At 34.5% G+C, this 27,912-nt stretch overlaps 1 protein-coding gene across 1 annotated transcript in view; it reads left to right on the forward strand.

Moving 5' to 3' along the window:
- LOC107996907 (DNA-binding protein D-ETS-4) overlaps window positions 1-27,912 on the forward strand; it is a 68,008-nt gene that overhangs the window by 32,837 nt on the left and 7,259 nt on the right. The window contains exons 4-6 of the mRNA XM_017055233.3: window positions 20,668-21,053; window positions 21,333-22,015; window positions 23,159-23,313. Of these exons, the coding sequence (XP_016910722.2) occupies window positions 20,668-21,053; window positions 21,333-22,015; window positions 23,159-23,313 (1,224 nt within the window). The remainder of the gene's footprint in view (window positions 1-20,667; window positions 21,054-21,332; window positions 22,016-23,158; window positions 23,314-27,912) is intronic.

The following is a 27,912-nucleotide window of genomic DNA, read 5'->3' on the forward strand; positions in this document are numbered from 1 at the left end:
GATTAGACTTTAATAACGAAAAATAAAATTGCCGATCGTATTTCTAATGCGAAGATCGGAATAAACGGGTTTAACTTCTTCGAAAACTATTAAGGGATTAAGCAACGTGTATTTTGTTGCGGTGTACACGCGCAATTGCTCGATGCCGCGATTTATCGTCCCGCTCTGAAAACTGGCGCGAAACGAGTCGGCACGATCAACACATCGCGTAAAATACTGTTCTCAAGTGAAATATGTATCCTCGGATGATTGCACCTTCGACAATTTATTCTTGCTTCAATAATAACAGTGTAAAATAACGATACAGTTTATTTTCACAGATGAAATGAAACGTTTTTTCCCCTCCTTCGAAAAGATTGCACAAGAAATGACAGTCAATTATTTTAGAAAATTTTAAAACGATTACGAAAGGATCTTTTATAATTTTAATCAAATTTAAATTCGTGTAGATGTGAAAAGGAATGATAAATTTCAATTTTACGTGAGTTTCTTTTTTTTCTTCTTAATATTAATATTTCTGTCACTGTACGCAAAATGAAATTTTACAAATAAATTTAACTTTCTTAGATATTTATTTTCCATCTCAAACTTATGATCATCAAATTTCGACCATCTATATATTGCACGTTATCGCTTGGGAATAATTCTTGAATTTATAATCCGCGGATACTTATCCTGAATCCTCATGACGGCAATACTCGAAGGTCGATCACTCGAGAACATTCAATTACGCCTTACCACTTCCATAAACCGCACTTCGAACAGTCTAACTCGACTTTCAATCAAGTATTCCCGATGCGCCTCTTTCGATTCCTCCGCACTTCTAAATCTTTCGAACAGTTGCCGTTAAATTTACGGTTCGTCGGTGTAATTAAGTTGGAAAGTGCGAAGCTTTGACCATTTAAACCGAGTCGAAAGGCTGTCCTGAGGAGAAAGTCGACTCTGTTGGATAAATATTTCAGTCGGCGAACTCGGCTTGGAAATAAAAAGATAGGAAGAGACAGAGAGAAAGAGAGAAGAAAAAAAAAGAAGGAAAAAAAGAAAAATACAAACGATGCAATTTTAAATATTTCCTTGGGACAAAATCACGAGAGGGATATTAACATCGTATTAACAGCATTGCTATGAATAATTATCGATTTTATCTATCGGACTTCATTAGGGAAAATGATAAAAATCGTACGAAACAATTTACATGTACAATCCTCCATAAATATGTAAATTGAATATTTACCGTTTTCAATGACTGGCATGTAATATAAATCATTATCCATTATGCTTATTGATAAATTATATTTATTCGTATATTATAACTCATCAAATAAATTTTAATCAAATTATTTAAATAATCTACTAATTTATATTATCTATGCTGTATATATTGCGAATCCGAAAAAAAACATTTATACAGTCGGAGAAACGTTTGATTAATTTTTATTTTTATTATTTATATATTATATATATATATTTTAATATTTATTATAAAATACATAATACAGTTTACTCGAATTGGTAATATCAATAAAAATTTCTTAAAAACGACTCTTACATAAAATATATTACATTATATTGTATTATATTGCTCAACAACTATTTATCGCGTTTTCTCTCTCTCTCTCTTCACGATGCATCTAGTTAACGATCGAATTAATTAAGCGGTTATCACGTGTAAAAACTGTTTACACGGGAAAATGCTTGTTAATTATTCGGATTGTTTCTCCATAACGTCGTACATGAAGCTAGGTCGTACGTGAAGCTTTTCCATCGGGGACCATACAGCAGACACGGTTCACGGGGCGAAATAAATTATTCAAGTATGTAGTTCGACATTTACCTGCTTAGCAAATCCTATTAAACCTTTTTCTCAACGATACGTGAAGCTTCGACTGGCTTTTGTTGTCTGGAAATGGAACGGTTGCGCAAAGAGAAAGGCGCCGCACGATGCCTCCTTGAATAAAGGAAAAGAAACTCTGTCTAATCTTTTATACAGGTTCTGCCGGCCGGTTAACTGCCTTTGGAATTATTTTAGACAGCCGTGCCTGTTCCCCATTGGAAATTAAAACGATGGTTTACGTGGAAAATTTCGTGTGTCGCGCATTTGGGAGAATATAATTAAGGGTTCGATTTACGATCGTGAAAATATTTCGTGCTTGAGATTTTTAATAAAATTAAGAGAATGTTTTTTTCTTTATAACGAACATACCTGTAATTTAACTATAATTTTAATTTTGCGTGCTAAATTTATATGAAATTCGTTTCGATTAAAATCTAAGTCGGAGATTAAATTCAATCTATATGTTAATTCTATATATTTTATAGAAAAAGAATTGTATTGAAATTGTAAACAATAATTATTGGTAAAAATAAGGACAAAAGCATTAATCAAATATAATAAAAATTTTAATAATAAAATAGTCGAAAGTACGAGAGATCTCTAAAAATATCCGCGAATCATCGAATCATTGTCCCAATCGAAATCTGCAAGGTAATGATAAATCATATAATTGATTCGTCACGATGAGATATCGAGAATTAAAAAAAAAAGAAAAAAATGAAATTCGAAACGAAACAAGAGTTCACCATTCCCTCCACGCTACTTTCACCCTGTCCACATTTGAATCAGTAGTCACAAGTTGCGCAAGAACAACCGTAATTCATAACATTCGATTGCAATAGTTGAACGGACTTCAAAGTCAAAGTCGCTTCGAAGCGACGATCTTTTGAAGAAAAGAAATCGAGGATCTCCAAAACCTCTAAGAAAAGAAACTAACGAGAAACGAACAAGCTAATTGCTAAATTCGCATGGCGGAGAAACGTATTGAAACATTGTAACCATAAAACGATTATGGATTATGGATTATGTTAAAAAAAAAAAGGAACCATTATACCATAAAGAATAGCGACAAGGAAGAGGAATACAATCGGCACACTGTGCAATAGCGTGCAATAGCGACAGAAGAAGACGGAAGATTGCGTAATAAAAAACAAGCGAATCAAAGACGACGTTGTATAATAGCTAGACGAAGGAAGGGAAATTAAAAAGAGAGAGAGAGAGAGAGAAAGAAGAACCAAACTATTGGAATAGAGAAAGAACATTGGATCGTCCTTCTCTCGCGTGGAGAACGGATTGCCACCTCCAAGGTCGGCCACTCCGGGTTTTCCAAATCGCGGTCCCACTTGACGACTTCCTAACTCTGTCTCCCTCCCTCTCGTTAGCTAGTGAAAGAGAGGACGAAAAAAGAAAGAAAGAAAGAAAGAAAAAAAGAAAACGAAGAGGGGCAGAACCGCTTGCGTGGATGAAAAGAAGCAAAAAAAAAAAAAGAGCGCGCACGCTTGATATGTATAAGGTGAGTCAGAAAGAATGAATGGCTCTGCAAGATTCTGTTCTTTTTTAAAATCGATTTTGAAAATCGACCGGATCTATGATCCCTTCTTTGATAATGATCGTAATAAAGGGAGATTGACGTGAATATGTTGAAAAATCGAGACGAACCGAATTGAAATGCGGTGTGAGTTTTAATATATACGATACGGATATTAAATGAAAAACGTGATGGTTGAGAATCGGCGGAATACGTAATGTTTCCGTGAGTACGATCGTATCGGGGTTGAGTGGCGAAGGTGAATTTAGTCATCATGTTTTATGGGTGTTAATATTAATGTTTAACAAGGGATCGGAGTTGAATTGAACGTTATCTTGATGTGGTTAGGTATTGTAATGTCGCGTGGTGGAAGATTGATCATCTTAATTTTTTTTTATTTTCTTCCGCTGTTGAATTTTTGCCTTTGACTCAGGTTGATCGATCGATGATCGATTAGATTGGAATAAATCGATTTTATTTTCGGAGGAATTTTTAATCTTAATGAAATCGAAACTTTTCCTCGTTTATATTCATAAACTCGTTAAAAATTCTAAATAATAATTAAAAAGCATTCGATTCCCTGTTAATTTTTGTAATATTAAGTAACACATTGATAAAATTCTCATCCATTATTTCTATAAATTTTTCGATTCCCATTCATTATAAAATTAATATAATCATATGTATACATATTGTAAGGTTAAATGTAAGAAACGAATAAGAAACAGGTAAAATAAAAAAATTATTCACTCACAAGTAAAATCAGATAGCCTGCCTCCACAAGTTCATCGAGATCGATAAAAACATAGTAGAATTAAATTATCCAAGATTAATATCTGCAGAAATACGTCATTAATAATACACTAGTAGGTCGGATAAAAGAAAAAAAAAAATCTGTTGACTAGAAATAGTAGTCATTTTTCGAATACCATTCGGACCATTCTTTTCCTCTCTGTCTTCTGAGAGAATCAACGATCGTTTAAAACAAGACCACGCTCGTTCGATGTATATCGATTGTGTATCGATCGTTATACGCTTGGGTCCACGATTTTTTTTTTCTGTCTTGTACGTGGGTGATCGACATTCTTCCGGGTAGTTAATTTAAAATCAGAGCAAGGTTTTATCTTAAATCGTAAATAACGATTTGTACTTCCATATCCGGAAGACTATAATTAATTATACAGAATATTTTTCTTCTCAACATCGATTCTTTTTTTCTTATTCGAATTAATCTCCAATGTCCAATCATATCGAAAATTTATAATTTCATCATTCGTAATTTCGTTTCAGAAATATTCTTTAATAAATAGACTGCAATCTTAGAAATTGTATTAATATATCAATATATCAAATAAGGTTTTTTATAAATTAACTCTAAATAAAATTAAAAAATGAAAGGAATAAAATCTATATACGAAAAGTCGAAGATAAGTCATAGAAGATTCGATCAAGTTGAATTTGCAAATATTTTAATACCAGAAAATTATATAATTTTAAACTCGAATAAAAGATCAAAGCTAATAAACAAGGGTTGAATAAATTGGAATAGATCGAGAAGAGATAGGAACTCTTACTTGGAAAAGTGAGCAAGGGAAATAAAGCGAGGTAAGAAGTGGCAAGCGATCAGGCGTGACAATTTTTAAGAATTATATTTATATTTGTTCACGAATGGAAAAAAACCGTGTATCGCGAACGTAATAAAAAACCCGATGGAGATCGTATCGATGGTCGTTGCTTGTGATTCTTTAACAATCGATACGATATGTCCATGACTTCATGAGACGGTTTTTCCCGATACAAATCTTTATTCGCTGATTTTCTTATTTAAAGATCGTTACGACCGATACGTATCGCGAAACCTTAGAGCCGCGATTTACAGTCGGCCACGATCTACCAGCTACGCGATACAAACTGCCTGTTCCATTTAAGAAAATTAATGGTCGTTATAGTTTATTTATATTCACGTGTACACAAGATTACCGGGCCGGTTCGTTTCAAGTTGCTTTTGTTCGCCACGGATCGATGAAAATCCGGAAGGTTCATCAGATAAAACGCGAGGAAAACCGTGAAATCTCATGATATCGTCGAGAGGATGCCCTGATTTAGGTAAGTTATCGTCGAAATGTTTTCTGAAAGTTTGAATCAAGATCCTGATCAAATTTCTCTTAATTTTTCTCTTTTGCTCATCTAGTTTCTTATATCAGAACGTATACATGAGTTTTGACCAAATTTTAATACAATATTTCCTTCCAATTTTTCTTCCTCGCAATACTCCATATTCTCCTGTTCAATTGCCAAACGAATGATTATTATTACTCTCGATACGATCATTCGATGAGCTCGTTTACTTGTCGATTCAAGTTTCCAAGAGAAACTTGATTTGAAAAATACGTTTGAAGAAAAATGTATAATCCAACTTAATCTCCAACATGATACCAAATTTCGAAAACCAAAAGAACTCCTAAAACTTTGCTTACTCTTTTGAAAGAGTATTTATCGTACTTATCGCTTGTTATTCCGTATAAAATTTCCTTTCCCCGTGCTTTCGATTGGCGAGCAATGCTTTCGAATACGATCGTCCCTCTCGACTCGAGGAGGCATCGGAGGAATTGAATCGTTGGATTATGCGGGACGAGGGCTTTTCGCGCCTTTGTTGGGCCGCTGTGGATCCTCGCGGCTCGTAATGTATGCACCGTGGCCATCGCGTTGCATACACGCGTGTAACGCGCGGGACCCACTCGCGACAATGGCGATGCGTGGGCGGCTAAGTGTTATTAATAGCTTGCACTGCCAATATCTCGAGTGGAAGCGATGCGACGCAACGGTGCGCAATAATGAGGCAATTATTAACGAGAGTCGATTACGCGCTCGAGGAACCGCGTTTTCTAACGGCGGTAAGCTTAACCTTCGTCAGTGCTGTATAGTTAATGTAACGAGATCGGTGCAGTTCGCATTCTGTCCACGCGGCATTCACAAAGATCTTCATCCATGTTTTCTTCCTCTTTGTCTTTCTTTCACAGGTGTGATGAAATAGATGAATTGACGAATAGGAAATTGACGATTGATGGGATGTAAAAAAGAAAGGTATTTTTTTCCCTTTTGATTAGAGGAGAAGACAAAGGTGAAAGGAGGAAGTATGATATCTTGTGAAATAAGAAATCATTCTCTTTTATTTTTCTTTCTCGTAAAGATGGATGCAATAATTTTTCTTTTTTTTAATTTTATGGAACAGTAAGAAATCATTTTTATCTTTTGTTATTAATGAAGGAAAATGGAAGTTAAATTTTGGAATCTAAGTCTTAAATATATATCTTAGTTGGCGAGAAAAATGAATAATTTGATTATAGGAAATCTATTATCTAAACAAAAAGATTTGATATCTTTTGAGTTTTAAAGGATAGGACAGTATACATTCATTGTTTTAAATATGATCATGTTATCGAGGGCGAGGTACCCGATTACCTTGAGCACCTTCTAAATTATGCTGCTCTGATTTTTGCTATATTTCACGGTCAATCGAGATTCTTTTTTTTTTTTATTTTTTCCTTTTAAATGGAGTCTGGTTTGAGGGTGTTATTCTACGTCTCACGTGTTGTTTCTCGAATACAGTCAGAAATACACTTCAGTTTCAACTGTCCCTATAAAACCATATAACGTATAACGTGGTTGCAGCACCCTTAAGAGAATTCAAATTTACTCTTAAAATTAAACTACGCACTATCTAGCCTCCAAAATATCTCCTATAATATTAAAAATCTTAAAAAAGTTTTCTACGTAAAATATTAATTTAAAATTAATTTGAAAATTAAGAGATAAACAGTTGAATTGACAATGTAAGTTCAAAGATCTTTCCTATACGCGCATTGAAGTCTCCAGAACTCGAGCATCACTCCATATATCGAGGCAAGTTTTAAAATTATAAAACTACTAAGTTAAAACAATTTTAACTTACAATCCGACAAACGGATAATAAAATCTTTGAACTGAAATTATATTATTATTTTCTCATTTTCTTTCAAAAATTTTTCTATAATTTTATTTCTTTTCTTTTCTTTTTTCTTTTTCTTTCTAAAACATTTTCACAAATATTTTTGATCTCCTTTCCAAAATTATTCCTCTTCGATTCGTACAATGAAAAAAAATCACGTATAAAAAAGCGACACAGGCGCAAACTCACACGTACAAGGCACGTTACGGTTTCTCGTGGTAAAAAACGCGTGGGGGATCGTTTGCGATCTCAGGTTGAGCCGGTTAGCACGAGCGTCCAGGTGTTCGTACTGGCAACAGGTCGAATTTATAACGTCTACGAGGTTACACGAAGAGAGCGTATAGCTGTTCTAGGACAAGGGCCTCGCAAAGATCCGGCCAGCCCTATAAAACGCTTAATAACGCAGCCTTAAGGGCTGCACATGGCGAACAAAGGCAAAGATACGCCGTAACTTCTTCACGGTGATGCACCAAAGCGCATTGCCGAGCAACGTTATGCCCTTATTATGCGGTATTATGTTACTATTTACGCTATTGCGACTCCCTATTTATTTGTCTTACCTCGTCCCCTGCTTCATCTTCTTCTCGATCCATCCATTTCTTCAACGCGACCCTTCTAGATCCACCGCTTTCTTGCGCAGAAAATTGTACTTGTCTCATGAGAATTATTCATTGTGTATTTATTCGTGAAATTTCAGAGATTTATATTGAATCTCGTTTTATTTTTCAATTCAAAAAAGGAGATATTCGCGAGATGGACTTTTGGCCTTTCGATCGAATACTCCTCCGTGTGTTGCAGTCTACAGGTCAGCGTTCCTTTCTAACGGGATCAAAATGAAATATAAAAGATCCCTCTAAGGAGAAGGGGAGCTTGAACTTGTATGCGATTTGTCTTGGAGGGAATAATTCCTTCACTTCGAGAATTAATGTCGTGTCAAGTTAATATTTTCGAGAATTTTATAACAGACTTTCTCCTTCTCTCTCTTTCTCTCTCTCTCTCAAAAATTAAAAATAAAACCGAGAAAGAAACGTCATGAAAATTCAAAACTTCAGATAAGATGCGCGAGGTGGAAGAACTGTTTTGACAAAAATAAAATTCCGTTTAACCGTGCAATAACCAAGAAACACAAGAACGTCACGAATATCTTCTTTAATCTGCAATAAACTGAAACCAAAATGTGTACGACGTGTATGAAGAAAATTTCTTTCGAGAAAAAAAAAACACCATTTACATCCGCTCTCTGGGATATCATTACACATCTTCTACACCGTTTATTTTATCGCTCGCGCATTTTTCTACAAATCTTAAATATCTCGAACGACATGTTATCCGAATCATCGTTGAAAGAATTTCCACACCGTACTACCGTGCGATGTAATAGAATTTACGATCACCTTGAAATTGTACAATATTTCTTGCTATTTTATTTTATGCAACAAGGTAGCATCGTAATGAAGTCTCTACGCGCAGAGAACTCGGGGAAAGATAAGCGTGAGAATAAGGAACTGCGATAGGCTCGCAGTTACGTTTGATCATTAACGTCGGCAACAACGTCGTTTAACTATTCGTTGGGCAGGGAGGGTTTATGACTCTAATTCTCAAGCGCGAGTATTTTCCACGAATCGAGTTTTCGTCTTTCCACCTCGTCGAGATAAAAAAAGAAACACGAATTTTTCTTCCGTTCGAATAAATGCAAACACGAATTAACAAATTCGTGGATAATAAACATTTGTTGATCGAATAATTCCAACGAGGTGTATAACAAAATTATTGTACACCTGATTTAAACATAATAGATACTAACTCCTTTTCTTAAGCATGTAACATAGCACATTGTACTGCCTGATACAAAAATGTACGACGAAAAGAAGGGTATAAAAGGAAGGAAGGTTCGTCATAAACGTGGACATACACTGTTACTGGTCATATCAAAGGTGTAGGTGTGCATTCCTTATCGAGCGAAGAAAGGTGGAGGAATAAGGAGGGCTATTCGAGCGACCGTGTTTAGTCAACATTATTACCATTCGGGATCTTTAGCTAGTTTACCACGCCGGCATTCCATATAGCAAACGCCACGAAGGTGCAACGTAGGCTCGCATTATACGCGCATAAGTTATGCACATTATCGTTATGCGCCAGTTCGAGCATAATTTCTGCTCTCAAGTGGGCCCAAGTGCACACGCGTCCCCTACACACGTTACTTAAGGAACTCTGATTTCAGTTTCTGTTTCCTCGCTCTTCCTTTCCCTCCTCCTTCCCCTTCCCCTTTTTCCCCTCCTCTTGTTCCAAGCATGGATCGACCCGTATTTCCTTTGTCCCGCCATTTTCGTCGTTTCCAACAGATTTTTATTCCCTCTTATTTTATCGCGATTGTCGCATGTCGCCAAATGGTTTCATTAATTTTCGTTTTAATGAGTGATTTTTCTTTTTTCTTTTTCTTTTTCTTTTTTTTTTTTTTGCAAAGAATCCAAACAAGAAGGAAAATGCAATATTTTGTACGGTTTACGATCTATCTTTCATGATTGCTAATTTTATGTTTATTATTTTTTTAGAGGTTTTTTTAATATTATGATAATTGAGAATGTGGCATAACAATTATCAAACAGTTGTCAAAATTTTTTTCTCGTATACAAAATTATTATAAGTAATCAGGCTGGGATTAAATAACTAATCATCGTCACGAAGAAATTATTAAATTTTCAATGTGTGTAAGTGCCATAAGAGCGTTGAATTTATGTAACAATATTATTGATTTATTTTCGTCGTATATCATGTTCTTTTCTTTCCGTAAATGTATAATTTATTATCGAAAATTTACGAGTGATAAATTTTCTTCAAATTTAAGGTACGCTTATAACATTAATTGGAATGGATAAAAGTAAGAAATAATACACATTTAATCTCCTTAGATGTGATATCCTTAACGATTCGATGAAATATATCGCGTATACGAGTTTTTAGGATTTCATCGATAAAAATGTGGAAAATTTCATTATAAGATCATCGAAGGGTACGTTATAGATTGCGGTGAATCGATAATCGAGGAGTATCAAGGATTTCGATCGTAATTGAGTTTGTACGGTCGTATCCATTTGAAAATAATCAAGGTAACATCTAAGTAATTTTCATAAAGCCGCTTGCTAGAATGAAGAATCTTTTTCGTCCTTGGAATCGAGGAAGAGGAAAAGCATAGCTGCAAAGAACGAAGGATGAATAGAATGAATTTTCTTCTTGAGAATATTTTCTTTTTCTTTTCTTCTTTTTTGAACATATTGAATGAATTCTATTCTTCGTTGCTGTATATAGAAAGATGAACGAAAATATTATGGAAATTAAAATAATCGCGAATTTTGTTATTTATTTATTTATGGAAAATTTATAGAGAGAACTTATGCAAATTTATACCATATATTTTATTTTAAATTTATTCATTTATCGTAAATTCAAGTCGTATAGTTCATAATTAAACGCTTACATTTAAATCTTAGTAGTTAAATGGAAAAAAAAGGTTTATTGGAAAAAATCGATAATCGCATAGTTTCTAACGTAAGAATAACGTAAAAACATGTAAGGAAGGACGTAAAGAGAATATTTCTTGGAAGAATGAACTTATCGATGACTTAATAGACTCGAGAAAAAAATTTCATTTTTAAATATTCTTGTAAACTACAAGGAAATTCAATTATTATTCTTATACGTCTATTATACATACTTCTTTATAAAAATTATTAAATCTATTAAATATCAATTATTTTTCACAATACTATTCTACATTATAGATTCTACATTAACGTGGAATATATCTTTGAATTTAAAAGAAAATTAAATCTAACCTTTGATTATTTTTTTATTTATTTTTTATCAACGTTGAAAATAAGAAAAAGAATTCGAAATCATTCGATTCGTAGTTACGAAAAATCGTAAATCCCCTCCTAGAAGAATTGTGAGGTGAAATGATCGTGAGAAACGATGATCTTTACATAGCACACAATTGTCATGGATGCTATACATATTTTAGAATCACGTCCACGTTTCAGGTACTCGACCGCCCGCGTAGTCACGTGAAATTTTTTGAAGTCAATGTTTCAGTTTTCAAACAGCATTTTTGTAATTCAAACGCGTTCAAACTACAGAGAAATGTTCTTGAAATTCTATGTGATAAATATAGTGTTGTTTCAATTTTTAATATATTTTTTTTTCTATTTTGAAGTTGCACTATAGTGAAAGTAGAATTTATTTAATATAATGTAAAGTTATTATTTTTTGAAAATATTTATGTGACAGTTATTTTCATAATTTGGCGATGTGAAATTTGCAATTGTATGAAGTGAATTTTGAATATTTCTTTAGATAGATAGAAGAATATCTAAGCAAGGAAATATATGTGACTTAATATTATTATTTAAATTTACAATCAATTGCCAAGGCTGAAATAATTGAATCTCGTGGAGAAGAGATTATTTCCTGATTCCCGTCTATGGATAACCGATTTTATTCGACGACATAATTCATTCGTGCTGTTACGTGATTCCGGAAAAACATCTTTGTAATTGATGTTTCCTGCTTACATTGTTACATTCCGTCATTTCTTCGTAGCGAGATTTATATCAGCCTCTTTGACGTTCGTTTAATCTTCTATTATTTATCTGCCTGGCAATCTCATATTTCACATACAACAATGGTCGAGTTTGAATGAGCAATATTATGATATCATTTTTAAAATTCCTTGAACTCTTTAATAATATTCATAGAAGGAACTTATATCGAATTTAGATTGCTCTCAATTTTATTGCCAACTTGTATTTTTTTCTTTTCCAAGTTTGAATGAAACTTTAGTATTAAGAAATCTTCTATATTCTTCACAACACGATTAATTTTCCAGAAATTTTTAAATTTGATAAACTTTTAAGTTCCCAAAAATCCTAAATTTCCTTGGATCACATTCCCCCCTCCTCCTCTCCTCCAAAAAAAGTAGGAAACTATATCAAATAATTAAAAAATCGAAACCCTGGATGAAAAATAATCTGCAAACAAATACAAACATCTTATTAATACCATCTAATTGATAATTGTTCTTTAATCCTTTCAATTTCACGTGGTTCATCGCTTAAAACAAACCTGCATAATGAACCACGCATAATTACTGAGAAAAAGGATTGATCGATCGTTCCTCTTTTTTTTTTGTAATTACATGCGCTATATTACCATCATCGTTTTTTGAAAAAAAGAAATTGAACTCGTTCGAACGAAAGAGAAAAGAAATGACTCGACCAATGGCTATGCAGTTTCACGGAAAAAGAAACAAAAGCAAAGGTTAATTGAGAACGATTTTTCTTATTTCCAAATTGGCGCACAGTAGGACAATCGGCGACGAGAATTCGATTGGGTTCGTTAAAAGAGGAGGCGATGAGCTGTGCGGTTCTGTTCCATGTCGCCTCGTCGTCGATGGTAATTACGGCGAGAAGTATGCGGATCGGCGCGGAATGTCATGACAGGTAACGGTATAATCTTGTGACATTCGAGCGTATTAATATTACCGAGCGTTTCGTTCGTTCATGGAAGTGTATCGAACTGGATTCCTGAATAAGAAATCGTCTGTCGCTTCGAGAGCGACGCGGTGGACAGTTCCCATTTAAAGAGGGACACGCGAAGAAAGTTGGAGGCAATAATCTTGAATAGGGGTGTTACAACGTATTTCCAAAAGGATGTTTCGATTCTAGGAAACAAGGAATTCGAGTTATACTTGTTAAATTGTAATTTTTTGATGAAAAAATGGTAGGGAAGAGATGATACTGTTTTTTCTCTATTATTTAATGAGTGCATTTCAATTTATAATAAAACAATATTTGAAAATATGTACGGATTGTTTACACGTGAAAAGAAAGGAAAGATTTATTTTCTTTAATCTTACTCGATATTTCGATATTGAGTAAAAATTGTTTAATATATATATATATATATATTTTTACGAAATAATATTGTCTCTCTTGCTTGGCCAGACGTTAATAAACGCACTTTCACTTTAAAATTAAGTGAAACTATATAATCTAAAAAATCGTACTCAAGTATACGAAACACAAAAAACTTAAATTAAGTTATTATAATCGCTACATCACTTGAAAATTATATATCTTGTAAAATCCGAAAACATTCTTGCTGTTCACTTTCCTTTCGACTTTTTTAATTACCAATTAATTACAATAATAATTAACAAACGAACTCGTTCCTCGTTCCCTTTTTTCAGATCAACATGAAAATAATTATAAGGGGTAATAATATCATTAAACAAAAAAACTCGCCAATAATTACAACTGTTTCATACCGAAAAAAAAAAACAATAATTTTTTCACCAAGCATCAAACTGAAAATTATTACTATAACTAGTTTTTTCCAGAATCGCACGATCGACGCGTGTAATTTACGCATTTATTTAACATAACTAGAATTAATTACACGGAAGCACGTGGATGAATGGACGATCGGTCTCTGGTCACATTGTCACACAGTGATTCGCAAAGGAAATCCCTGCCATAAATAATTCTCGAACGATGAAACGACCACGAGAGATCCCTCTCCCCGCGTACTGTATTACGGCAAAAAAGTTACGACCACTGCTCATTTTTTGCTCGTTGCCAACCTTGTACAGTGGCTTTCGATCGATCGGCCAAGTATAATGGGAGAGGATCGTGGTGGTCCTCTTGTTGTAAATTTTTACGGATTTAACGTACCGGTTCCTTTGATCGAACACTCTCCATATTTTGTGCGTACGCCATTCGGCGTTTTTGATTTGACCAGGAACCAGAATATTCTTACATTGAATTTGAAGATTTTGGAAAGAGAGCTTCGTTAAATCGAAGGATAACGACGTGTTGTTGAAATTTAAATTTTCTATGATCAACAGGTTTTTAAGAAAATTATATCAAACTGTGTATTGATTGAGAGTGATTAGAGAACGTGGAACTTTTTAAACATCTTAAGGGATACCTTGGATGTTTTGTGTTTTTTGAATATACACATTGTAATTTATTATATGCACAAGAATTCGCAATTAATAACACTTGGAACACTTGTGTATAATAGTGTACAAATATTTATTAGAGAATATTTTGTTAGAGAAAATGTAAATTAAGTAATGAAACAATTTAATTGGATATTTGAATTTTTCAAATGATAAAATATCTATATAAAATAATATTACCCTGTTTAAATTAATTTATGAAATGTATAATGTGATAAAAAAGAGAAAGAAGAATATATATTTTCTTAACTTATTGATTATAAATTTACAATTAAAATACTGCGATATATCACATGATAATATGATATTTATTGATTCTATATAATTTTTTCCAATCATTCTTAATTCGTTATTTAATTTGTAATTTGATAAAATCCAAATATGCAGATACTATAAATAGATATTACTAATTCTCATTAATTCGAAAACCGGTACCATCAAAATATAAAAAAAATTCTATTCTTAGGAATCGTTTATATGTAAATATAATTTGAAAAACTTCATACAATGAATTAAGCCTGCTAATGATGCCACGAAGATTAAATTATAATGTTCGTTTATTGCTTATTCACAATTTTTGCCAAAGAAGATTTTTTTTGCTTTAACTTAAACATGTTGACGAATAATCAGATAACGTGTTTAATTGTTTATAATTTCGTTTGATTAAGGACAAGATAAATGGAGGGATAGTGTGCAAATAATGCGTGTAAATAAACGATGAAATGGATTCGATGAAAACAGTGTGAGAAATTCTCTCGATAATCCTTTTTCGTTACTAATGGAATTCGTGTTAATGGATCTGGTTTAAATAAAATACGAAGGAAATTTAAGAAATTTTTTTTTTAATTCGTTAAATTTACAAAATATATTATATACTTTATTGAAAGTATTAAAGAAAAGGAGTGTAAATTCTTGAAGTGATAAGAAATGTTTGAAGTGTCGAATAAAAAAGAAAGTAAGAAAAGATATTGATTATGACACATTGATTAAAATGATATATTAATTAATATATTAATTATGATAATAAATGATAATATAATATTTATTGCTCCTTTTTATATATTATTTTTTTTATTATTATTCAAACTAAGAATAAATCAAAGTACTGACAATAGTTACGAGTCATCTATAATTTTTGTTTCGTTTTATAATTATATAAAACATCGATATACATTATTAATGTAATTTTTTTTTGGATATTACATAAAATATTCTTTGTTAAAATTCAGAAAAACCTGTCAATAATTTAAAGCAATCGTATAAATAATATTATAGAAAATTTTTAATATATCTTAAAAATTTATAAATCCATTTTATAACAATATATTATTATAATGATAAATTCTTATTCTATAAAAGATATCAAAGATATATTGTTCTGCTATTTTTTTAGAAAAAAATATGTTCAAGAAAACGATCGAACAATCGATCATCAAAGCTAATCGAGCTACTGTGTCGATTCTTTCCAAAGAAGAAAAAAATTAATGAATAAACTTCTTGAGAATTAATTTTCTTATTATCGGATCACAACGAAAAAAAAAAAAAATTGGAGAAGAATTATTAAAGACTGACAAAGCAGAATGGTGACGTCAATTCCTTTCTAATTTCCTTACGTCATCATAAGATTAAAAATCCAAAGTGTATGGTTCTGTCAAACAATGGAATTATTGCCCTTGAACCTGTCTTCTTTATTTTTCTTTTTTTTTTCCAAGTCAGCGAACTTCTTTCAAACCCTGTCTTAAAATTTTATAAATATGATTCAGATGTTGTACAGAATATAATATAGAACTGATGAAATATAAAAGTGTGTACAGAAATATAATTTATGAAATATAGAAGCACAGATTTATTATACTTCATTTGTATAATACGATACGTGAAAGAAGATATTTACGATAGCCTTCTCTATTAATAATTCACAAAAACTGGCGGCAAAGAATAAATTAAAAATAGAAGTAGTAAGTAAATGTACCGTGAAATTCAGAAATAAAACTTTTCTGTCGCATGATGAGGATAAATATACTCGTCTTATACGGAAATTAATAAAAAAATTCAAGAAGTCATCTTTCTTCAACGTGTGTTATCGAAGGTCAGGATATTTTAGAAAGCATTATCATATCACGTGCAAATTTCTTTTGGTCCAAATGTTGATCATTATTATGAAATCTCAATTGTGATAATCCCGTTGCCAACTTATTAATTTCGATCATTCTCCGTTTCTTTCATTCGAAGGTGCATATCGCCAAAAAAACCGATAAATCCCTATCGATCTTCTTTGGAAACTGAACTTTGATGTTTCGTGTTTTATCTGTATTTATATATATGCGTGTCAAATTCATTAATTTTGAGAATCGATTAAAATTTAACGCATAAATTAAAAAATATTTTAAACGTTTTAACGCGTTCTTTCTTTGCGTATAATTTTTTTCCTTCTCTTTTTCTTTCTTTTCTTTTCTTGATCTTTATCGATGACATAACTTATCCTTTTTATTAGCTCGATTATGTAACGTGAATCTTCAATAATGAGTTTCAAGCATTCTTTCTCTTATTAACGATTCATCGCAAATTAATGAATCGCAACAATCTTATCAAAACTTTCACGATTTATAAATATAGACGATATCTCGAAAGATTGTAACACTTATATAATACGAAATACTACAATGGTAACTTTAGCAATAATTTAAAATTTTTCTTTTCTTTTGGAAACGTTTAATGGCATTCCATTAATTTAATTAGTCAATTGTGCGATTTATTATATTTCGTGACTCGTCGAAATAAAATTTAACGATTTTAATAGAGTCTTTATTTTAATTGTATCATTTTGCAAAAATTCATCGAAACACAATAAACCATAAATGCGAGAACAACTCAAAAAATTTATCATCCATAAAAATAACGATTATTTCTCGATATACTTATATAAACTAATATATTTTATTATTAAAAATAACTTCTAAATTTTTTTATGATAAGATATGGATGGATCATGTAATAAATATCAATCAATTAATAAATCGAAACATTTCTTGTTATTTTGTCGTTTTTGTTATAAATGACGATATCATGGAAACTTTTAAGATAACGTTTGATTTTTTATATATATATATTTTATAAATTTTCAATTTCATTAGAACAAACTTTTTTCATTTAATAAGAAAGAAATTATATTATGCATAACGAAATAATTGATGATAATTTTGAAAATTTATACATAAAAAATTAAACGTCCATCATTTATAACAAATAAAATTTCAATCAGTTTAAAATTTTCTAATAATAAACTTCACAAATTCGAAAAATAAAAGTAAAATAATTTCACGTCTTCTAATTCAGATTCTTAAATCTCCATCTCTTGCATAAAAAATCCTTTAAAAAGTCACGTTTAATATATTGTTTTTTTCTTTTTTTTTTTGTCCAATTATATCAAACGCTTCAACAATCCCAATTAATATTAAATATCTCTTACGAGTCGATTCATGGTCAAGCACGAGCCATTAAGATGACATTTTATCGTTGCTGTTCGGCGAGACAGAAAAGAAAAAGAAAAAAAAGTATCCTTTTAAACAAAATTAATTACAACCACGAGATATATCGATGTATCGAGCTTTTAAATCGCGCTGATTCTCGACTGCGCTCGACTTTTTCTGCGCTCGATCTTGAAAAGGTGTTGATCTCTCGAAAATGATGAGGTCGATTGGCGTGGAATTCCTCGTTTAATGCGCGAGAGGAGGCAGCATTTTTGCATCGTTGGCCCGCTGTGACGTCAATGGAGAGTCCTCAGGAAAGGCCAAGGAGATGGCCGAGAAAACTGTAAAAAACTCGGCAAAAAGAAGATTTTTCGTTGAAAACTGGTGGCAACCCATTATTGTCGATTAATTAAACGGTTCCAAAGATATCATCCCGCGTTTAATCCCTTTAAATTATGACGAATTTGAATCGAGTATCCGAGAGAGCATGAAGTTTGAAAAAATTTTAAAATGATCAACGATGATCGATTTAAAATTGATTATATTATACAAATGTATATTACGTCGAATTATAATAAATAAGAATTTTTTATAAAGCTCAATTTGAAGAAATTGATGAAAGATAAATCCACCATAAAAAAAAGAAAGAGAAAAGAATCATCGAGAAGTAGAATCATTCGAATCCATTTCTATCAGATTCGCCATTTTTCCAGAATCCCAAACATCTGCCTGTCCGTGCCGAGAAAGTAGCATCAACGATAAAGGGGTCGAAGCAACTCGTTTCTTTCGCCCGATGCGATTCAGGAAAGAACCCCGTCCAAGAATTCCATCGTTCCATAGATCCCATCAGCATAGATAAACATTCTCCTCCTTGCCAGAGGAGGACCTTTCGCGGGATGCTAGAGAGAAGTCGAGAAATAAGCGGTTCTCTTTTGTGTCCTCCCCTCCCCCTCTCTTTCCTATCTCTTCTCCTAACGCTCATCCCTTCCTTTCCCTTCCCCGTCCCTCCTCCCTCTCTATCCATGCCAATGTACCCGCGATGTTACACGGTATACCACCGTGGCGGGTGGTGGGGATACAGGTATTGTGTCCCTACGCTGGTATATACACTGTAACCGTGCAAATCCGCGGGCCCCTCGTGTATACGGGTATAATCGTTTATTTCGCGTCGACCTTTGCGGGGCACTACGTCAAAATGTCAGACGCGACCCCGCCTGAGCGTAGGGAAGATGCACTGGGAACGTTGTAATGGGCTTACAAAGCGTAACAAACTGATGCGAGGTCAAACACACGACGGGCAATAAACACACGGAGAGATAAATGGGCCCTTAAGGTGCACACCACCTTAAGGAGGGAAAGTGTGTTTCGTTTCGACTCGACGGCCCTTTCATAGGAGTAATATGGCCATTTCCTTCCTTACCGAGCGAGCAAGGAGATTTTTAACCTCTTTTCGTCGGATCTAACTTTTGATTTAGGTGAAATAATGATAATAATAATAATAATAATTGATGCGAGACGATTTATTATTTGAGGGAGGGGAGGAAGAGGGATATGGTTTATTCGACATGGATTTTAATTTGATGATATTTAATTATTGTGACTCTCTTTTCATTTTGCTTTTTGATTTAGAGATAATAACGAGTTAACGAATTATTTGTAAGAGGGATGTTTTTATTTCTTTGGTTCGGATTGAGATAATAACGAGTTGTTAAGGATTATTTATAAGGGTATTTTATTGTTGATGATGAGGATCGCGAGGATCGAACAAAGGGGTTCGATATTTTTGCGCGATATCCCACGAGTGATCTTTTCACCTTGTGAACTCGAGGTTGATCGATTTATCGGTTGAGGTTTTAATTAGTGTGCATTATTCGTTCGTGTAGTGGAAGAGAAGGTTAAGAATTCTTTCTTGATTTTTAATTTGATATTGTTTTAAGTGTAAACTATTTAATGCGAAAAAATTTAATGAAAAAAGAAGTTAAATATTTAATTGTAGACTGACTCGAGTTGTTCGGCTTAAAAATTAATAAACAGTTTAAGATATCGTATAAAATTATTTTCTCGATTATTTATCACGAATTTTGCAAAATCTGTGACACGCGTGTTTTTATCACAATTTTTTGTAATGTGATTTGCACATATCTATTTCTTTTAAATATCTTTTATTAAACAGAATTGAAACTTTTTCTTAGAATAGATCTAGAAGAAAAAAAAACAACAGATAACGCACTCGTGAAAGCAATTACATTCGTATCGAAATGATCATGACGTTAACACTCGAATTAGACGGTTGACAGAACGATATCGCGACCTCGGACGGTCTGCGAGTTTCAAAGATGGATATAGAGATCGCCCTAAGCCATAAGTGACTTACGAAGCGTAACAAACTGACGCGAGTTTAATCGCGGGACAAGCAATAAACACGCGGAAAGATAAATGGATCGTTGCAATCTCGAAAAAAGTGTATCATTTTGACTAGTTTTCTTTTTTGTACAAGCTAAAATAAATCGTCGGGCTGGAAATCAAAAAACGTTTGCCGCGCTGCAATTATAAAACAAGTTTTAATGCAATTTATTTACTTCTTATTTCAAAAATTTGTAAAAATTCCATAGATATTTGTTAAATTTTTTCTTACTTATACATTATTATGAAATAAGACATATATGTATAATTTCAAATATAATTAAATTTACAATATATAATTTAAAATTGAAGTTCACTTTAAATTGCCGTCTATAAGTTATACGATATGAAATGAGAACATTAGAAATCGTTTGGAAATTTTATGACGGATCAATCGGATGAATTTGGAATTTTCTTTTTTTCCAGATGCCACAGACGGTACCTACCGCAGCCGGCTACTCGCCGTCGTTCGATTACAGCACATTCCAATTCGATTTATCCCTTCTTTCGGACGATTATGCCGCGACGAACGCGCAAAACACATTGAAACCAGCGCAAATCAAGCAGGAAGCGCAATCGCCGCGTCCCGGCTCACCGACCACGTACTCGAGCTCGCCTTACCCCGGCGCCGGCGGTGAACTGTCCCCTAATTACTCGCACGAGGGTTCACCAGGATACCCGACCAGTCCCTACTACGTGCCCAGAAGTCCTCAAAGTGCTCAATTCTACCCGACAAGCCCAGAACCCTCCGCGAAACAGCCGGTCAAAAGAGAGAAGAGCCTCGATCTTCTGGCCATCTTGCAAGAGTCCAGGTAAAACTTTCCTCTCTCGTAAATTTATAAACCTTTTTAACTGCTATTTTACGATCAATCGTTGCCTGCTCGTTCAGTTTTATCGCGAAGATAGAATTGTTCTTAGATAAATCTGTTAGATGGCAGTTTGCTAATTTCAGTATGCCAATAATTTTCTATTATAGACCGTAATTCTCAACTTTGAGGGCAATTTGTTTTCTAAATAAACCATTCCAATGACAAATTAAACGAAAATCGTATCGAGTTTCGCAATGCAACCCCTTTCGACCCGAATTTCAGACTTCTGGCCGAGAGTCTGGGATACAGGGAGGACTCGACCGACTGCACAGTGCCGTGCACACCGCCAAGAACGGAGGAGGACATTTACAACAGCCTTGACGCGGACTTCTTCGCGAAGAAAGAGGATACCGCAGTGCAAGGACACCCGTTGCTGAAGGAGATCCTCTTCAAGTCGGAGCCACGGTCGAGCTGCAACAGCAGCAACAGCAGCACAACGAGCAACACCAGCGATTCCTCGTCCACGTTGTCGTCCTCCCCGTCGAGCGCTTCTTCCTCGCCCGACCCCGTGCAACTCGAGAACAGCTCGCCGTTGAGGAGCTTGCTGTTCAAGGGTGCCAGAAAGGATTTCGCGGACGGCGCGAGAACAAATGTTCTGAAACTCGAGAGAATACAGGACGAAGTCAGGAATCCTCTTCAGAAGGAGGAGGAGCTGTTCAAGGACGGGCAAAAGAGCGATCACCAGTTGCTCAGGGAGGTTCTGAGGGACACCAGTTTTCAGAGGAAGTACAATCTGAGACCCGTGGACCTGGGCAGCGTGGGGACAGGGTTCGTCGAAGACATGGAAGCCGGCGAATGCGTCGGTGACCTGACCAGAGAGCAGATAGAGCCTGTCCTCAGCCTGGCCATCCAACAATTGCAAAAAGACTTTGACAACACCTGTGTCGCGCTTGGTATTCATCCTGGTAAGTAGTGATGTTAATATAATAATTATATTAATAAATATCTGATCTGTGAATTATGATGGAATATTCGTACAATGGAAATTTACTTTATAAAATTTTCCACTATCCTAGTTTTTCCAATCTAATTGATTTAATTATTGGTTTTTAATATCTATGAAAAGAAATGAATCAGACATGTAATATTTTTGAAATAACTCAAATATGTCTGAAGATACAATATAATTTTTATCATCATATACGTCCCATGATGTCGTCTCACTCGAACTTTCTTCTTTTCGAATTTTGAACACTGAATATTATTGAAATTTGTGTGAAATTTAACTCTGTGTTATTACGTAGCTTGGTTATATAGCATTATCCATCGAGGCTCGAAAGAGACGAAACACAGATCAGATCAGAAAAATATCATCGACTAATATGTAGCCTAATAAATAAGCGAGCCACGGATAGTTATACCATCTGAGAGTAATAAGAAGGTGCGTGAGCCTCCATTAAACTCTCAGACCTTCTTGCTACCTTGCCCGGGGCGAACGTTCGACGTTATCTTCGTGGACGTAGGAGCGACCGGTTTGACTATTAGAGTTGGTCGCATGATGTCATGCTTGGAACAAGTTACGAAGTCGCGCTTCATGCTTTCACGAATAGTTACGAAATTTCGAGGGCTACATTCAAGGTCACCTAAAACCGCTTCCGCCAACAACACTTTTCCAATATTTTCATTCCGTGTCACGATGATTCGATCCACTCGTCCCAATCTCTTTTCCAGATCGGGAGGAAAGATTGGTGAAGCGGAATAAGCGTCGCATAGAAAGTTTGAAACAGTGAAATCGAAAGTAATCGTATATCGAACGTGAAATCTGAATACGTGCATTTTATCAAGAGGAAATTATAGTATCAAAAAGAAGGATATGTAAAGTATAATAAATAACTTTGGCGACGTTGAACAAATTAAATTTTTCAAGAAAAAATTTTGTTATGCAAATATTTGGAATCGTCAAATATCAATAATAAGAATCCTCGAATTAATTCCAAAATCCAATCAGTAATATCGAACGATTTCTATCGATATCGAGGATCGATAAATAAATAAATAAAGTGTGCAACAATTGGTTAAATTTATGAAACGATTTAATTGAATTGCAGAGCCACGACGTTGGAGCGCCGCAGACGTAGCAGCCTGGATCCAATGGGCCAGAAGGCAACTGCAATTGCCATCTGTCCCACTAGAAAGCTTCAACGTGGATGGCGCTACATTGGCTTCCCTCACGGAAGAGGAATTCTGTCAGCGTGCCCCTCAGGTGAGTCGAGAATAATCTTTACGAAAGATTGATCACGTCTCTTCCGCTTCTGTCCTCCCCGCTCTTTAAATCGGTCGTGGCGCATAAGTCGCACTTTCAACGTGTACCGTTACGCAACGCCGCGCCGCGCCGCGTTCGTCTCGAGATGATTATTCGTGGACCGTTTTAACGAAGCAATTAGTCAATGGAATTTCGTGGTGTTTCGATAAATTGCCGCTACGCGAAAAACGGTTCGTCGGAAAGGATAATTGGCCGCTGACGATTAAACAAGCGCCATCCTGCTACCGATGTTATGTCCAAGGTATAAAGATTACGTTCGATTACGGAAATTGGTTATTAAAAACTCGCGATCAAGTTGCAAAAATGGTGGTAATAGAATCAAACGTATCGACGGATAACTTATGATTATGATCGGAAGTACTTTAAAGTGGAATATTGGTCGAAAATAGATTAGAAAATTGATAAGTATTTTGTTTTATAATCAACGTATCATTATTTTCAGAAATTTCAGAAGTTCTCAGAAGGAAACAACTTTCATAAAAATTAATGAATTAAATATATATATATATATATTTAAACCCTCGGGATACAAGTTTCATAGAATTACTTTTAGAATTCCAATCGACTATTAAGTCTTTTAATAATCGTTTCCGTTTTATTTTTCCCCCTCTTCTGTATATATATATATATATATATATATATATACACGTATACCATCTATACCATTTTGTAACGAGATATAAAAAGCCTTAGCACGTCCAATAAAGAAACTAATGGCGCTCGAGTCACTGGAGAAACATTCGTGGACAAGGTCCGGTGAAAGTGAATTTCCTGGAAATCGGTGCGCGTCCACGTTCTTTCCCCGTAATCCATTCCGTGGAAGGGAAGAAGAACGGTGTATGAGTAAGCAACTGGCGTAATAATACGGTTTGTGCCGCTTAACGGAACCAAGATTCTCCCTATGTACACCTTTTGTACGTTGCCGGAATACGTTGGTTTCAACCGATTCCACGTCCCTCTGTACCCGATAGACCGTTATTGAGCAAGATCGAAGAGCGCTTAACGCGAGGTGACGCACGAATGCAAATAGTCTCGCCGCTTGTCTGATCGAAGGATGTTGCCAAATTCGATCGAAGATAAAAGTGGTATTTGTGCTACGATTCGCCATTCTTTTACCCAGTATTTAATCTTAATTCATATGGTGATACGTTTTAGGAATGTATTGCACATTAGGATTTTTAATTGCACATTAATTATTAATTTTTCGTAGAAATTATCAATTATATCGATCGTTTCGTTTCTTTCTTTCATTTCTTAATTCTATTATCTGGTTGATACGTTCTCATTTGTTGATATAGTTTTCGTATAGATGTTGATTTATGTTAGTTGGTCAATTTTCAACCAGCACAATTTAAGTAAATAACTACAATGGAGATAGATTAACTCCTGTTAAAGTGAATGTAAAATGTCTTTGTCTCGATTTAGTAATTACTGCTTGAATTCGTGTTTCTATTTTTATTATAGCGTTAACTTGTGGTAAAATCGTGAAATCTTCGAGGTGACAGAACTTTCTTCTTCTCTCTTGATCTCTTGAAATAGAGTTAGACTTGTATTTTTATTCCTCAATTATACTCGACCACGAGGCCAAAGAGAAGAAAAAAAATAAAAACACTTACACTCCCAAACGTAACAAGAAATTTTCTAATCGTTTCATTCACCTCGGTGTACTCTACGAATTATTCAATACCGATTTCACCGATTTCCAAAAAATGTCACGCTTCGATAACGGTCTTCATGGATAAATGAAGAGGAGAGCAACGACGAAGTTGTTCGAAGTTCGATGATGGTCACGATCCACGATGAGACGTGGCGTAATTTTGCGGTGCAAAAATTAAGCAAGGTTAACGGTCTGGCTCGCAACACTAGTGATGCGAGAACTAGTGATCTCGATACGTCAACGGATCTCTCGTATATGGTGGACTCAGTGGAAATTAATAGGGAATATATATACTTGCATCCGTGCAACTAGGGGATGGAACTAGTCGTGGATTCGGATTTTTCCGTATTCTAATTGGATAATCGTATCTTATCCCTGGTTGACTTGAATCGTGATCGAATTTACTATCCACGATTTTGCGAATTTCACGTTCTCGTAACCTTTCAGATGAAATTCGTAGTTGAATTTCATTTGTAGTTGAATTCGCGTATTGGTTAGTTTGGAAAATTCGAAGAGGATACTAAGAAATTGAACGATAATATAAATTCTTGGAATTTTATTGAATAATCAACGTGTCTTCTTGTTAATTTGAAGTATTTCAATTACGATTATATATTACCCAATAGAAGATGCTTAAAAATTTTCCATATTTTTCATTGTAATGCAAACTAACTACTAACTATTATCTATCCTTCTAATTATCATTCGATTTAGATCCTTCTCAAGATCCTTTCTCATAATCTTCCCTGTCCGTTGAAACTCAAAGATCAGAATTAGATAGAGAAGGAGGGAGAGAAAGAAAGAGAGACTATGGAAATTGCACATTCGTGAATTGCAAATGCTGATCGGTGGCGAATATTTTCGAATGGGGATAGTAACTATGTAGCAAAGGGGAACACGCGAAGCCCTAGTCTTCGTATAATTTTCGAGATGATCGCGTCTCTCGAGCAATGGGAAGCCGGCTATTCGATCCAGAGAAACGTTCGAGGAATCGAATTCCCAAAGGTCGATTATACAGTGTCGGCTCGCACGGGTGAACGAGCGCCCATAACGAATGCGGAATACACGTTAATGACTTCTTCAAGATCGGCTGTGTGCGCCGTATGAATTATTTAACCCGCGGGGAATCGCGTTCAATTTCAGGTCAAAGGTAAAACGATATGCTCGCGAAACGACCACCTTCCTCTTTCGCTCTCACGGAGTCACGAAGTTGAGAACAATGTTGCTTCCTTTGCTCTAAGCCTAGGCGGGATAAACCCACAATCAAGCATTGGTAACTTCTCCTTTACCTCTGTTCGATAATATTAATATTTAATTTACACGAGAACAAAGGAATTCATAATATGGTTAAGATGGCTATCTGAAATATCAAGTTGAATTTCGTTTGAAAATCTGTATAAGATTTTCAATTAAAACTCTATACAAACAACATCGATTTGTATTAAAATAATTTCCAAAATAATTCGAATAATCCTACTTGAAAATTCCTTTCAACTTCAATTTCTAACTGCTTCGATAATCGTCATCACCATGTATCACAGAGCCATTTATCGCAAAGCTCCATCGACTGCGAAAAATATGAAATTCTACTTGGAAAATTTAACTCAATTCTACGATCGTGAAAAGTGCAACTCGTTGAACTGCTGAATGCCTCGATAATTGTCATCCCATATACACAAAGACACGAAGCACGCGTGACACGTAGCCGCCGTGTGCACGATCCGTGCGGCGCATAACTGCATCTAAGGTGCGTTGCTCGATTCCCCTCTTTGGTGTCCCGTGTTCCAGCTTCCATCGAGCCGAGTTGTGAGTCGAGCAACAGGATTGGCGGGTTGCGCGCATACGTGTACGCGCTATTTGCCCGGCAGAAACGAACGAAAAGTGGGTCAACGGCTGGCTGAATGCTTGGCTCGGTTGCCTGACTTGCTCGAGTGCCTGTTGCGTCTCAGAAAAGCCGCTTTCTCTTCTCTTGCGGCGCAACGACACCGTCCCTGGAATTCTAACACTTACGTATTCCACCTCCCACTACTCCTTCTTCTTCTTCTTCTTCTTCTTCTTTTTCTTCTACTATTACTTCGTTTTTCTTCTTCCTCATCTTTATAGTTTATGATTTAAGATTTCTTCGGCGATTTGAAGTTTGCTTGTTGTCTGATTGCGACAAGCTGTCTTAGAAATCCTAATATGTACCTACGTATTTCATCTTCCACTTCTTTATTCTTCTTTCTTCTTCTTGTTTTTCCTCTCCCTGTTCTTTATCTTTTATGATTTGAGGTTTCTTGAAGGGTTATTGAAATTTGCTTTTTATTGCAACAACACCTCACGGGAATTCTAATGTTTACGTACTTCACTTATCGCTATTTCTTCTTCTTCTTCTTCTTCTTCTTGTTTTTACGATTTTTTTATGATTCGATGTGATTTTTTTTTCAATTATCGAAGCTTGTTATTGCAAAATTGTTGCCATGCTTTCAGAGGGATTCTAATTTAATATTTAATACCGATTCGATTCAATTGATTTTCTTTTTCTTTTATTTTTCTTTTTTTTTTTTTATAATTTTCATTGATTTTTTGATGAATTCAAGATTATTTTTCAATTATCGGAATTTGCCTGTTATTCATTTACTTATCGATAACGATTCCTTTGCAATGTAATACCATGCTTTAGATGATCTTGATTTGGGTTGGTTAATTAAGAAAGGAATGCTGCTGTGTGGACGTGTAAGTTTGCAGAGCGTTATTGCTGGTCGGCCTTGATAAGGTAGCGCATTCAACGGCGCGTGAGTGAAGTTTAAGGTTTCCAGTGGAACCTTGAAATCGGGTCGAAAAGATACGTTACAGTGTTTAATATAAGAACTGGTTATAGAATTTATCCTATAAATTGATAT

Source organism: Apis cerana, linkage group LG2, assembly GCF_029169275.1.
Source record: "Apis cerana isolate GH-2021 linkage group LG2, AcerK_1.0, whole genome shotgun sequence".
Taxonomy (NCBI): Eukaryota; Metazoa; Arthropoda; class Insecta; order Hymenoptera; family Apidae; genus Apis; species Apis cerana.